The 14,182-nt window shown below is 35.9% G+C and overlaps 8 protein-coding genes across 8 annotated transcripts; 3 read left to right on the top strand and 5 right to left on the bottom strand.

The window, feature by feature from the left end:
* Window positions 1-95: 95 nt before the first annotated feature.
* EIN_034620 (hypothetical protein) lies at window positions 96-1,229 on the top strand (the record flags this gene model as incomplete). Its single annotated transcript, XM_004185819.1, has 1 exon — window positions 96-1,229. The coding sequence occupies one exon, from the start codon at window positions 96-98 to the stop codon at window positions 1,227-1,229; it is 1,134 nt and encodes a 377-aa protein (XP_004185867.1).
* Window positions 1,230-1,326: 97 nt separating this feature from the next.
* EIN_034610 (hypothetical protein) lies at window positions 1,327-2,835 on the bottom strand (the record flags this gene model as incomplete). The annotated part of the gene is made up of 3 exons (XM_004185818.1): window positions 1,327-2,316; window positions 2,460-2,660; window positions 2,701-2,835. The coding sequence occupies 3 exons, from the start codon at window positions 2,833-2,835 to the stop codon at window positions 1,327-1,329; spliced, it is 1,326 nt and encodes a 441-aa protein (XP_004185866.1).
* Window positions 2,836-3,825: 990 nt separating this feature from the next.
* Window positions 3,826-5,529, bottom strand: EIN_034600 (cullin-1, putative; the record flags this gene model as incomplete). The annotated part of the gene is made up of 1 exon (XM_004185817.1): window positions 3,826-5,529. One exon carries the CDS (start codon window positions 5,527-5,529, stop codon window positions 3,826-3,828), a length of 1,704 nt encoding a protein of 567 aa, XP_004185865.1.
* Window positions 5,530-6,694: 1,165 nt separating this feature from the next.
* On the top strand, window positions 6,695-7,420 carry EIN_034590 (hypothetical protein; the record flags this gene model as incomplete). Its single annotated transcript, XM_004185816.1, has 1 exon — window positions 6,695-7,420. One exon carries the CDS (start codon window positions 6,695-6,697, stop codon window positions 7,418-7,420), a length of 726 nt encoding a protein of 241 aa, XP_004185864.1.
* A 104-nt stretch (window positions 7,421-7,524) lies between these two features.
* EIN_034580 (hypothetical protein) lies at window positions 7,525-8,850 on the bottom strand (the record flags this gene model as incomplete). The annotated part of the gene is made up of 2 exons (XM_004185815.1): window positions 7,525-7,641; window positions 7,690-8,850. 2 exons carry the CDS (start codon window positions 8,848-8,850, stop codon window positions 7,525-7,527), a joined length of 1,278 nt encoding a protein of 425 aa, XP_004185863.1.
* A 219-nt stretch (window positions 8,851-9,069) lies between these two features.
* Window positions 9,070-10,140, top strand: EIN_034570 (Tropomyosin-1 alpha chain, putative; the record flags this gene model as incomplete). Its single annotated transcript, XM_004185814.1, has 1 exon — window positions 9,070-10,140. The coding sequence occupies one exon, from the start codon at window positions 9,070-9,072 to the stop codon at window positions 10,138-10,140; it is 1,071 nt and encodes a 356-aa protein (XP_004185862.1).
* Window positions 10,141-10,222: 82 nt separating this feature from the next.
* Window positions 10,223-10,715, bottom strand: EIN_034560 (hypothetical protein; the record flags this gene model as incomplete). The annotated part of the gene is made up of 3 exons (XM_004185813.1): window positions 10,223-10,299; window positions 10,341-10,478; window positions 10,523-10,715. 3 exons carry the CDS (start codon window positions 10,713-10,715, stop codon window positions 10,223-10,225), a joined length of 408 nt encoding a protein of 135 aa, XP_004185861.1.
* Window positions 10,716-11,039: 324 nt separating this feature from the next.
* Window positions 11,040-14,075, bottom strand: EIN_034550 (importin-4, putative; the record flags this gene model as incomplete). The annotated part of the gene is made up of 1 exon (XM_004185812.1): window positions 11,040-14,075. One exon carries the CDS (start codon window positions 14,073-14,075, stop codon window positions 11,040-11,042), a length of 3,036 nt encoding a protein of 1,011 aa, XP_004185860.1.
* Between the last annotated feature and the right edge of the window lie 107 nt (window positions 14,076-14,182).

The following is a 14,182-nucleotide window of genomic DNA, read 5'->3' as shown; positions in this document are numbered from 1 at the left end:
GTTTCGAGAACTCCACACTCTATAATTACATTCAATCGAGACATTATAGATCTCCAGAAGTCATTTTAGGATTGCCTTATTCATCTGCGATAGATATGTGGTCGTTCGGGTGTATGGCGGCAGAGCTTTTTGTTGGTATTCCAATTTTCCCGGGCAATAGTGAGTACAACATGATTTACAAATTCATCAATATGATCGGCCTGCCTCCCACTTCACTCCTCAATAAAGGCACTAAAACTACAAAATTCTTCCGCCGTAAACGCGCGATTGAAATGAAAAACAGTGACGATGTTTGGGCTTTTAAAACAAAGCGCGAGTTCGAGGAGGACAACAATGTGTACACTGAGCCTAATCGCGAATATTTCTCTTATAAAACACTTGAAGATATTGCAATGAAAGTGAACTTCAGAGTTTCTGCCTCCGACGAACCACGAAAAGCTGAAATGCGACATGCATTTCTGGACTTCATCCAACGAGCTTTACAATGGGACCCAGAAGTTAGGATGCGCCCAGACCAAGCTCTCCAGCACCCTTTCATTACTAAAAAACCTTTTGTGGTTGACTATGTCTTACCTCCATCAGCTGAACCACTCAGGTCGTTCCCACCTGGTACTCAACTCACCGTTGATCAAGTCCTTCAAAAGATAGCTCCAAATCCCGCAGCTGCGGCCAAATTGCGGAGTATGGGGTATAATGCTACAACATATTATCAAGTATATTCCGATGGTCTTAACAAGGGGATTGTTCTGAACATCTTAAATTCCAACCCGTTCATGTTACAACCAATGACACCTCCCTCTCTTGTCAGAGCTAATTTGTACGAAGAAGAACTACACAAACAAGAGCAGCGCAAGGTGCAGCCCGAGTCTCGTGGGTTTGTGTATCAAGGCATTTCATCATCAGCAATTCACCAGAATGTGATGAAGTCTCAAATGAAATTCAAGACGTTCACGGAGCTCAAAAAAGAAAAGGAAACTCGCTCTGATGAGATGAAAGAGCGCAAGCAGAGGAGGCAAACATCCGACATTTTTTGCACAAAAGGGATGGAGTCTTTATCTCCACAAGACACTGAACCGGTTGCCCAAAGCCTCAAAATCGATACACAACAGTCTTTTCTCGGGAGGTCAATGGACGCAAACGACATCAACATTCAACAAAGCGAAGATGATCCGACAGTAGGGTCCTGGAGCAAAAAGACTGGAATGCTTTTGCCGCCAGGAAACTTCTAAGGGGTCGTCTAAAAGTGTGTTTTCTTTTATTTTATGTTTTTGACCATTATAATTATAAGTAATAATACAAAACAGCCGAAATTGAATTAGGATTATCTTATTGTTGCTCGTGGTTGATGTAGGTGAAGTCCTTAAATGCCTCATTGCTCACAGCCTCCCCTGTGATCTTTTTGTCTTCTGAAGTGATGCTTTTGTTAAAACAACTTAAGTCGGTTGGTGACGACAAATTAGGGATGTACGGCGCAACAATTCTTTTCGAGAAAAGTTCTTCCCAGTTAATATCAGAAAACCACGAGTGTTCCTTAATTTGCTCCACGTCACCAAACCTTTCCTCTGGCTTTTTTCGTAAGAAATGCTCAATGACATCTCTGCATTGCAGTGTGATCTCTGTATTTGCAGGAAATGTCACTTGTTTGTGCAATATATTTCTGTAAAGTTCTTGTATATCTTCCGAGAAGAACGGCACTGCTCCAAACAGCATTTCATATATTAATATGCCAAGACCCCACCAATCAATCGAATTGGTGTAAGGCACATTCATTACCAACTCAGGTGCCAAATATTCTGGAGTACCACAGAATGTCGACGTCTTTGCTGCGTCGGGGACGTCTGTTTTTGAAAGACCAAAATCGGTGAGTCGGATATATCCATCTTCGCACACCATAATATTTTCAGGTTTGATGTCTCGATAAATGACACCTTGGTTGTGCAAATGTTCGATGGCAAGCACCATTTGTGCAGCGTAAAATTTGGCTCTTTGTTCTTTAAATGTTTTTGATGATTGCATCAGTGCGTAAAGCTCCCCACCTGGGCAGTAGTCGATGACATAATGGAGTGCAGATGAGGTTTGGAATGAGTAATATAAATTGACTAAGAATGGGTGTTTCACTTTTGCCAGAATGTTTTTCTCCGTCAAGGTATGTTCTACTTCGTTTTGCTCGATCACCTGTTTTTTAGTGACCACCTTCATCGCATATAATGTCCCCGTAGACTTCTCTTTAACTAAAAATACTTTGCCGAACGCGCCCTTTCCAACAAGCGAAATGATTTCAAAGTCGTCTTCAGTCACAGTTTGTTTCGGTATTTTCTGTTGGTCACTTTTGATGTTTGGAAAATCCACATTTGTGCGTTTTGCCTTTTATATTGTGAGCAATACTTTTTAAGGTGTTTCTCGAAGTTGTAACATTTTGATAAAAAATAATTACTAAACAGTCGAAATAAATAACAAACTGCCAAAGACACGTTGACTCTTGCAGACAATTCCTTTAAGCAGTCGATCCAGTCATTTAAATCGTTTTGATCACTACAGTTGATATAAAACGTACGTGACGGTGTCACAATTTTGAATACAAAGTCGTGTTTTTTATACTTTCCAACTGGTTCGATGCAAGTCGCCAACTTGACTGGGATTTCTCCCATTTGTTGCATCAACTTCAAGTCATTTTTTGCTTAAAAGATATAAAAAACAAACTAATTGGTCTTTGTAGTATGAAAGAGTCTTCTGGTCAAAGATGAAAAACCTTCGTTTCCAACTCTTCCACCGGCCGCCTTCTTTTATAAGCCAGCCGGCCTTCTTGACCTTTTGTGTATCAAGAGCTGTAGACATTAATGATTTTTTCGTTTAGTATTTAAAAACCAAGGATGTTTAATAAACTTATCTTTAACCCGTAGACACACTTTTGGTTTTATAGGCATTCTTATTTTTGGATTACCATACTTTTTGTTTGTTTTTTAAATATATACTTAAATTACTAATATTTAAAATGGCTTTCAGATATATTGCCGATAAAGTAGCAAATTTTCAAATCGTTCAAAGCCAAAATATAGAGTTCCAAGCCAAAATTACAAAGAAAGAGTCAAAAAGAACTATTATTTTCATATTCCCGTTTGATTGGCTTTTTTTATTTCTTGTTTTTAAGTATTGATTTATTTTGGAGTTCTTTTGCCATCTATTTTAATGGAAACAAATTTTGTTTAGCATTGTTTTATCGTTTTATCTTTAAAACAGTCATAATTTCGAGTTTCTTTTACCAAACCCATTTCTTGTAAATAAAAAGAACTCAATATCTATATCATATTTAATTATTCCTTTAAATTTTTACTTTTTTGATTTATCCATAAAGTTAAATTTAATGATGCTTTGTTATAACAGTTTGAATAACATTTTTATATCATTTTCGATTTTTTATTGTGGTTTGTGTTTTTATAATGTTTTAAAAATACATTTTCTCAATGTTTAAACAAAAAACGAAATGAAAATGTCAAAAACTTAATTTACAAAAGAAAAAATGGATCCTTCAAACATCGCACGATTCAAAGCATTAGCCGCACTTCGTGATGAAGTAGTCCGCGAACAAGAGCAATTCAATGCAACAAAATCCGATTGTATTGAGTTTGATGGGTTTATAACAGCATCAGAGTACCAAACAATGCTCAAACAAAAAACAGATACACACAACCCACATGTCAACATTGACGATTTATAGCGCGTTGTTTTGTGCCTTTTGATTGAATAAAACTTTTCAATATCCATAAGACAAAGACTGTCAAATATGATAATTTATGACTTTATTTACGTTTACAATTCAAAATAACACTAAGCAACGTATTGAATGATGTTGTTCTCTTCTTTTGTGGCAAACCCTTTGACAACTAAGAACTCTACAACCCTTTTGAATTGATTGATCTTGAGCACAAACAATGGCTTAACTTCATTTTGCACCAATTCATAAAGTTCATCATAACTAACTTCTTTCATCCGTTTGAGTACTTTCGTTGAAAAGCAAATTACTTTGTTAAATTCGTATTCTTGCACATTTTTTTTAACAATTTCTTTTGTTTCTGCTTTCTTTTTCGATAAGAGATTCGTTACTTTGGTAGTTGGAGTAAAACTTTTTGAAAGCTCAATTACACCGCCTTTATCCTCGACAATGCCGTTTTGAAGTAGTAGTGAAAGTGAAGACTCCTTCATCTGTTGATTTGAAAACATATCTTCAATTTCATTTTTTGTTAGTTTGTCTTGTTTATTGAACTTTAATAGAATTGATATTTGGCATGTATTTCCATACATTATGAAATTGCTTTCTTTACTCGAGTAATTCACAAAACACGTCGAAAAATGTGGAAGGATGGTCAGTTTCTTTTTAAATGAAAAAGATGTGTAAAATTTATTGAAATTTGTGAATATATCTGTGAGTACTGTTGGCATCTTCACATCTGAAATGTATTTGTCTTCCATCTGTGAAACCCCGAAAATTTGGACTTTAAAATTAACATCATAAACTTGACCATTTTCATTCATGTATTTTTGATATTTTCCATTGATTCCAGTTGACATGTTGTAGTCTTTAACAAGATCGACGATACGCTTTGACAAACTGCTATCAACAACTCCTCTGAACATTTGGATAAAAACTAATTCGTTTTCTATGTTTTGGATCTTAGCTCCAGTTAGCTTAGAAAAAAGATTCTTCCAGTACATCAAAGCAAATAAATCTTTATTTGATATGATTTCCACAACTTCACAAGCTTTCCTCAAATCATCGGTATTAAATTCTTTCCCGAGATTGTCGCACAACCCACTTATATATTTAACAAGTTGTACGACAATTGTCTCACCATTCATTTGATAAGCGGCCCATCCAATGAAAGCGTTTTTGATCACTTCAACAAGAACAGAAATTTTGACACCCGTCTTTTCATAGCTTCTTTTCATATCAACCACTTCAAAACATCCTCGGAGAGTCGCGTCTTTTGTTTTCAAAAACTTCACAACAAAGTCGTTGCAACAAATAAATTCATGTTGGTTGAATGTATTAAGTAAGTCCGCTGAAACATTCGACAACTTGATAACTTTCATCAAATTCTTAATCCCCTCTAAGTCTCCACTTTCCCAAAAATGTTTCAAATTATCCATTATAAGTGGAAATTGATCACTAACAAGAATTCTCAACGTTTTTTTCAACAGTTTGTCTGTGAATTCTGGTGGAACACCTTGTAGTAAGTTGTCGAGTTTGGTGTAAAACAAATACACCTGAATGCCATACACACTGGTGTTGTTTTCTAATTCCTTTACACTGGCTTCAAATAGTTTGTCAATTTTATTTTCAAGACTTTCAAAAACAGCAACTCCTAAAGAACAGTCTAACGAAACACTCACGTATTTTAAAACTGAGAGTGCTTTACTGTTGATCGAGGTATTGTTGATGATCGCTGTATTTACCCACTCAATCAATGATTCTACTATGCCGTAAACAGAAACCACGTTAGAGAAAAACACTGCCCAAGTGTCGTGCAACATGTCTGATATAGAATATGTCGAAGTCACATTAAACGTGTCATCAAAAACTGATAATTTTTGGCTGAGTGATTTTTCAGTTTCAAATTTGTATGTATCGCAAAACGAACCAACTTCTTCAAGAAAGTTGAAACTATTTTGCTCAACTAAAAAGTTAAACGTTTCTGTAAGCTTTTCCTCGACAATTTTTTTACATAAATTAATTAATGTCTGCTTCATTTGAGGTTCTTCATTGACTACGTCGTCTAACGTAGTTTCAATTTTATTTAATTCAAAGACTGTGAACTTTTTGTGGTTAAAAATATCAGTAATGAGAGACGTGATAATTTCAGTGGTTTGATTAGAATCCATTGTTTTTATAATTTCAGATTTGTTTAATAACTCAATTAGTACCTCATAAATTATTACTCATAACTTATGATATATTATATTACATTTGAAATTATTTTTTACTATATATTCAATGACATGTATTAGATTTGATTGATATAAATTGTTTCTATTGTGGAAAGCCATAATAATGAAAAAACATCAAATATAAAGAAATATATTTTTTTCTATACATAACTATGGTTTGTTTTTAAAAGTTATATGATACTTTTTTTACCATTAGAAACAAAAGAGTTGAGAACTTATACTAAAAATCCATTATAGTAATAAATAATTACTATTACTAATTTATTAAATCGGATTTTATAACTATTTTTTTAAAACAAATTATTAATAAAAATTAATAAAATATTAGCAATAATCTTGGTTTATATATATTATATCTCTAGTAATATTTACCTAACAATTTTTTTTATAAAAAAAATAATAAAATTTTTATGTCCAAAAACACTTTTTTACCGTTTTTAATAATACCCCGTTATTTTCATTTTAATGTCTGCAAATAAAACAAAAAAATAAGTGAAATCGTTAAACGAATAATTAAACAGCCAATAACCACCTAAGGTAACAAAAGGCGAAAAATCTGGGATGAAATGACAAACAAAAAACTTAGAAAAACAATAAAACAGGGAGCAACAGAAGTGTTTGGAACAACACCAAATAGACGCATTTTGCACTAAATGGTTTATTTATGGTTTTTTAATGGCTTATCCCCTCATCCTCACTGTAGATGTTCTGGAGGCAAGAACCTTCCGACGGAATCTCAAACTCAAAGACAATGTCAAGCCATCACAAAGACACTCCCCTCATCACTTGTCGCCCTGTTCCTCTCACTTCGCACCAACAGTTTCAAGCCCAAAACTCATTTGGATGGTCACCTGTAGCTCTTAACTCGGTACCAAACCAATTCGCTCAAATGTCGCAAGTATCTCCCTTATTAGTTGTCACACCAATGGACACTCCAATGGTCGAAGATGATTCTGACGACAAAGAAAATCCACAATTTTTAGACATGGGAGTCTTTGCTTTCGACGAGCAAATGGAGCCACAAAAAACTGCTCAAAGAAAGGTGTCGCACACACTTTTACCGACTTCAAAGCAACATTTGTTTTTCCAAAACTACCAATACCAACAAAACAAATTCATGCAACCTTCTCTCCCTTCGACCTTCTTTCAACCACAAACACAACAACCACTCGCAAATTCGTTGAACCAATTCCAGAATATTCAAACGCAAAATTTACAACCGTTTGTAAACACTCAACAACAACAAAACGTATCTCAACCCTTCATACCCCAAAACACTCAATGCACAGAACCAATTGCAACTCAACAAGACTTCGACTCAGACTCTTTCACTGAAAGTTCCGAAGATAATGAGAGTGATCAAAACGACGAGGAACACCAAACGATGCAAGAGGTACTTCAAAAAGTTGAAGAGCTTAAAAGGATTGGTGATGAGCGGAACAGGCTCTTGCACCAAATGATTGAAAATCAGAAGTGATACAAACCTTGGAGCCTTGTCAATACATGTATTCTTCTTTCTTTTTTTTTAATTTTAGAGATTAATAAAAACACCAAACAGTAACAATAAACAACAACATGATTTCATTCGGGAAAGATAAGGTTCTTTCCTGTGAATTTGTTAGGCTTCTCTTTTGCAAGTGTTTTAATGTCAATTCCTTTTGAGTTTGATGTGATTATATATTCATAAGCAGTGAAAGCCTAAATAATTAGTAAATCATATATTCACGAAGACATAAAAAAACAAACAACAGAGTACTGCTTATAGTCCATCTCTGGTATTAATATGAAAAGTTTCTTGAGTGTATTAAAAGCGCTATATGACAAAAAACTATACGCGCAATATGGGTCTCTGTCTTTTGACATAATTCTATCGAATAGATATTCTAATTCATACTGTTGAATACTTTCAAAATATAGAGTTCCAGTGTATTTGTTGTTTTCATCAAAATACCTCATCCGAACTTGATACATTCTGGACCCTGTTGGGTTCTTCAATGCAATGGTATAAAACCCAAGTTCTTTACACAACTTCGGATCGTTGCATTTAAGCATCGTCGCCGTGTTAGTGTCGTCAAAATACGAATTTTCTTCATATGTCGTTGTGTCGATTATCCAATCAACTGAGCCACGACTATTTTGACAAAGTTGTAGTTCGTAATCTGTTGAGACGTTTCCAGTGTAAAACCCCATAGAGTGGATACCCCCATGAATGATAAATCCTCCCCCTGCAAATGTATCATCCCATCCAACAACACAAAAAGTTTTAATTCCGTTGTTCGAGACGTTCTGTGTCACGTGAAACGTTCTCCCAGACTCGACTGGTATTTCGACTGTATTCCCCTCAATTTCACAATTGTTTGTTGCGTTGATTAATGTGAGGATGACAGGCGATTTTTTTATCAACGTTTTTGCCTGTTCGACAGAATACACACTTTCGAGGGACACAATGTCAATATCAAGTCCGTTTTTTGCGAATTTTCTAGGTGATGAGTATGGATCGTAAAGTCCATCAAAGAGTTTTGGAGTGGAATTGGTGATATTGGTCATCAAAATATCACTTAAACTCTCACACGTCTCGTCATCCAAAAATGTGTTTTCTGATAACGATTTGTGGTAGATGTACGACAATATTGGGCAAGTGATGTTTGTACAACTCGTCGGATAAATATGTTGTGGGTAAGAAAATTGTTTCCAAAGGATTGTGTTTGGTGTTGACTCGATGACTGGTTGTATAATATGGTTGGGTGTGAAACACATCACTAGCAAAAATATTGAGAACGTTGTCATGAAAATAGCAAGTAAAATTCCACCAAGTAGATAAGGGGTATTAGGCTCCGTGTCATACGCTGCCGAGTTTGTTGATTTCGACGAATCGTCGAATGATGTGTAACTATCGGATACCTTCATCTTAATACCTCTCAACAAATTCGTAGTTCTCTTTGTTTCTCATAAATGTTATATATAACATTTTAATCAACATCCAACCATTTTTTATTTAACTCCACGACAATGAATAGAAATGTGATGGTAAAAGAGTTATATAAATATAGTAAATCTAATGAACAAACAATTGATACACAGCAAAAATCAGAAGAACTTGAAAATAACTGAAAAATTATATTTTACATGCAATTGGTAGTACTTTTTGTTATAGCATACAGCGCAGTTGCAATGACTGAGCCTGCGGTCACTGGCTTTTTTGTAGCACCGATATATAAAATTGAAGAGAAAGTTGGCGTTTTAGAGAATCGATTGAGTGAGGTCGAAGATATCGAACGTCGTGTGTTGAACAAATTAGACCAGGCATCTGTTGATGGGAAGAAAGCTGTTCGTGATCAAGACAGAGCGCAGATTGGCGAAGTCCAAGTGTGGCTCAAAAAGAAAGTGACAATGTTAACGAGCGAGAAAAAAACCATTTTGGACGCAATGAAGAAGATGATGGCGGTTCTTCCTGTCGAACAACGCCTTGCCATGTTACGTCGGTTGAAGATAGAGCATAGATTCTCTTCTGTCAAAGAAATGATTCAAGACGCACACCAAGACACTGGATTCACTGAGAAACAACTCGATGAGTTCCATAAGCAACAAACCCACCGCGCAAATATCGAAAAGAAAATGAGTGTTGCTCGAGAAAAGCTTGCTCTTGCTCAGGTTGAGAAGAAGAAGGCACAAGAGCGCGCAGAGAAGGCCGAGAAATTAGCAAAAGAAAAAGCCAAGCAAAAGAAGGCAATCAAAGAACTCAAAGAAGAAATTAAGCAGACAAAGAAGACTGAAAAGAAGACCAACGCGGTGATGAACAAGTCAATTAACTTTGCCAAGAAACAAGCAAAAAAGCAAGCAAAGAAAGTTGAACAACTAAAAGAAAAGGTTATTGCTTTAGAAAAGAAAGACAAAACAACTCCACAAGAGAAAAAGAAACTTGCCGTTACTAAAGCCAAACTCGCTAAGACTGAACAAAAACAAAAGAAAGTTGTCGAAGGATTGGTTAAGAAAGTCGAAGAGAAATATGACAACAAGATCAAAGTCCTCCAAGAGAATGCTGATAAGATCAAAGCACAACTTAATACTGTAAAAGGAACTTCAAAGGCTGACTTAAAACGACAACTTACTAACACACAAGCTGATATCCAAACTGAAAAGTTGAAACTTAAGAAGAGAACAGCAGAGGTAAAGGAGAAGAACGCAATCAAGGCATAAAAACTAACTCTGTTTTGTACCTCATTCTTTGTTTTCATTTTTGTCATTTTTAATAGAACAAATGAAGATAAAAACATTCAAATTACGCCGTTGTTGTGTTGTCGACTTGCCATATTATCTTCTTTTCCTTGACAGTTGCAGTATAAAAAGGTTCGCATTCTTCAAGTGAGTTATTGGTGTATTTGAAAAAAAAAACAAACCATCTACTTTCTTCACAGTCACTTTAAATAGTCGATACCTACAAGTCCCTTCAGATCGTTTAATCACTTTCATTGTGTAAAATCCTGAAAGAACAGAAATCTCGTGGTTGTTTGAAGTTGAAGAAATGGGGTACACTTCTGTGTGTTAATTATTTTGTTAGTCAAACACAAATAAGACAAACTGTCGCTAATACTCACCTCTGTAACAGCACCGTTTAAGTTTCTTACTACAATTTTACCATGTTGTGTCACACAACTATTAACGGTAGTGACTTCAATCGCCTGCAAATCAGTATCTTTGGAGTCTTCGATTTCGGTACTGCACGTGTATTCATATCCAAGCACTGACACGATGAGAAGGATGTACAAAATCATTTGTGTTTTTTCAGTTGAATTAACTTGAAAATGGTCAAAGAAATAACAACTATAATATTAAATATATTTTACTAATTTTTTTCCCCTTCAACTACCATGCAAACCAATTATTATTTTTATATTATTATTATAAATAAACTATACTGAACAATACCTATTGTTAACTTTGGTTTTTTTTAAATATCAGAGAAAAAAATACAAAAATAGAAAATGAGGCGTTGAGTCGAAAAGGAAAAACGAAATCAAACAATTAAAATAAATTTTATTTTTAAAATGAAAAAAGATAGAAACAAAAAGAGATACGAAGATAAATAAAAGCAAGTCTTACATAAGATACTTCTGAAGCAGTTGCTTTGTGGAGTCTCTGACTCCTTCCACATTGAGTGCTTTTCTGAATGCGTCGATGAGAAGAGACTTTTGTGCGTTAAGTTCGGGGATGTTGATGTAAAACTTAGCAAATGTGGAGTATACGTTTTCCTCCTCTTCGTGGTCGGATGTGATTGGTAAAAATCTGATGAGTTGTGGGAGGATTGCTTGTGGTTGGAAAGGGCATCCTGGCACACACAGGATTTTACACACACACGACACAAAATTGTCGATTACTCCCGGTCTTTTTGCAGTGATAATTCTCGTCGCAATGATCTGAAGAGCTTGTTGTGAAGCGTTCAAAGCACTTTGGGAATGACTTTGTGGTATTATTCTAACGAGTGATCCAAATCCGCATGCCGCATTAATAGTGACGTCTTCGTTATTGCTTGTTAAATTGTGTAAAAACAAAGCAAGAGCAGGATCGATAATTTGCTCTGGGCAGAAGTTGGAGTACACAAAGAAATCTGCAATGACACCAATTGCGGTGGATTTCATAGCACTGTTGTTTCTTTTTTGTGAGATTTTTGAAAGGATGGCAAAAAGTTGGACAAAGTAATCTGACACATTCTTTCCAAACATCTTGAACAACATCATTAACACATCACCAACTGTCGACAATAAGTCACTTTCCGCCTCATGAATTTCACTTGGGTCAAACCCTAAATTTTGCTTTTGAGCTTTTGTTTGTTGATTCAATATTTTGAGAGTCAAATTTGACAGTGACACAATGCAAAAATGTGCACCAGCCGTTCCAAGTAATGTGAATATTTCAATGAACTGATTCAAAATCGTGATCAAAATATCTCGATATTTCGTGTTGTCTGAAACCAAGAAATACGTTTCAGTCACCTCTTTTAAAGTAGCCATGACACTTTGTGGTAAACTTTCCAATGTGAGTTGGACTTTTGTGAGAGTCCCTTCATTGACAAGTCTCATTGCATTTGCGCCCGTCGGGTTTTGTCCCAACGGATTGTACAACCCTTCTTTCACCAATGGAATGTATAATATTTTCCACAAAGTTTCACACGCACAATCCGCAACGTCTATTCTGTCGTCAGCACACATCTTATTGAGAAATCCCAAAAGAGCAATCCCATATGTTTCCATCTCTCGTGGAACGGACTCAAACATCTTTCCAATCAAAATAGCACCGCGCCCTTTTTCATCGACTAATCCAGAACTATATGATATATGTTCTTCCTCCTCGTCATCCTCATCATCAGAAGAAATGTTTCCAAGTTGCTCTTTCTTCTCATCGTCATCGTCTTCCATTTGGAAAGTGTTAATAAGTCTCTCGATAATCATTGGGATCAACGGCGCCAACTCACTTCCATAGACTGAAAACAAGTCAGAAAGCGCGCTGTATGAAAACTTTCTAATTTCATACTCAAATGTGTGTTTCATTACTAACATCTGTCGGATAATATTCACAACAGCCTCGAGATATGGCCTGAACGCATCTTTTCCAATAGCTTTTGCAATGCATCCAAACAACTCAATACCACGTCCCTTTTGAATGATTTCGATATCCTTGTGGACTTCCGCAACAATCAATTGATTTGCAATTTGGATGATTGGCTGTGCGTGTGGAATTATCAATTCGCCAGCCAAGAACACCAAAGCCGATAGTGTTGCTAATGCAGCATCTCTGACATCATAGTCAGGTGTCGACAACACAACTTCAATACATCGGTTCAGCAATGGACCAACAGAGTTCTTCATCTCTTCAAGTGATAATTTTTCGACCATAATGTGGATATCGAAAAATGCAGCCGATTGAAGGTCGACATTACTATCCTTAGTCAAAGCAAGTAACGTCGAAAAGAACATGTCACAGTTTGTATATATGAACGCGACGCTGTTATCCGCAAAATTACCAATACAAGTAAGTGCAGATCCCTTTACAGATATGTTCTCATTTTGAAGAGAAGTGAGGATGTATGGAGATATGATGTTACCAACTTCATTAATAGATACTGGACACGTGAATGACATCGTCCCTAGTGCAAGCGACACCGCACACCTTATCCCAGGGGCAGTCGATTCCAAGTTTTTCGAGACGATATCCCAAAAGAGTGGGAAGAAATCCGAAGATGGTAATATTTCTGCCATTGTGCTCAACACTTCTCCAGCATATATTCTATGTGGCGCTTCTTCATCTTCTGGATCAAGTGGATTGTATTCTGAAAGTATATTGATTAGTAATTGTGTCAAAGGAGGGACAATACCACTTGACACACTATACTCAAGTTGATATTCCACAAATGTGTTTATGAAGTACAACGCAGATTGTCTAATGTATGCGGGAAGTGATTGAATTCCAGCTGTTTCTAAGCAAAGTGCCAATATCGGTGACATTGTTTTTTGTGTCATTGTGTCGAACTCTTGGACCTCACTGAATCCTTCGACAATCGACGACAACACTTCTACTAAATCACAAAAGTCATCTTCATCAGACAATTTAATACAATCTTTCATTGTGTTGGCGATGAGAGGCGTGAGTTGTTCAAATGGCGCCAAATCGCTTGGCTTTTCGATAAATTGTGACAACACAGACAAAATATTTATTGCTTCTTTTTTGATTTTGAAATTCTGTGATGTTGATAAAGTGCTCCCAACTAATTGGAATAACCCAAACATCAACCCATTGTTTGGCATATTCAAATAATAACCAGCCACATCAGCTACTAACCTCAAGGCTACTTCCTTTTGCAAATCGTTTGGACTTTGTGTCCATTGTAAGATTGTTGGCAACAGATTTGGCCATTTATCAATTGGAACAGTGATCTTTGCTATTGACTTTATAATTTGGGCGGTTGTGAGTAAAATTGCTCTGATGTCACAAGTGTTGACTATTTGAATGAGAGTTGTTGTTATTTGGTCGTGGACGTTTGGTGGGAGTTTGATCCATAATGCGCAGATTTTTTTTCTGAGCAACACGCCTGTGATTTGTCTCATTTCAACACGAGGATGATTCATAAAAATGTTCATCAAAGGTATAGTGATCTCAGGATGTCGAAGTAATTTCACAATCGAGTCTGTTGCTTGGTTCACAACCTGTGTGTTGGCTACAAGGAGGTTTGAAATGATTTGCTCGA

Source organism: Entamoeba invadens (assembly GCF_000330505.1).
Source record: "Entamoeba invadens IP1 unplaced genomic scaffold scaff_1105074726079, whole genome shotgun sequence".
NCBI classification, from domain to species: domain Eukaryota; phylum Evosea; order Mastigamoebida; family Endamoebidae; genus Entamoeba; species Entamoeba invadens.
The sequence above is the reverse complement of the archived record's forward strand: the minus strand, read 5'-3'. Positions and strand labels throughout refer to the sequence as shown.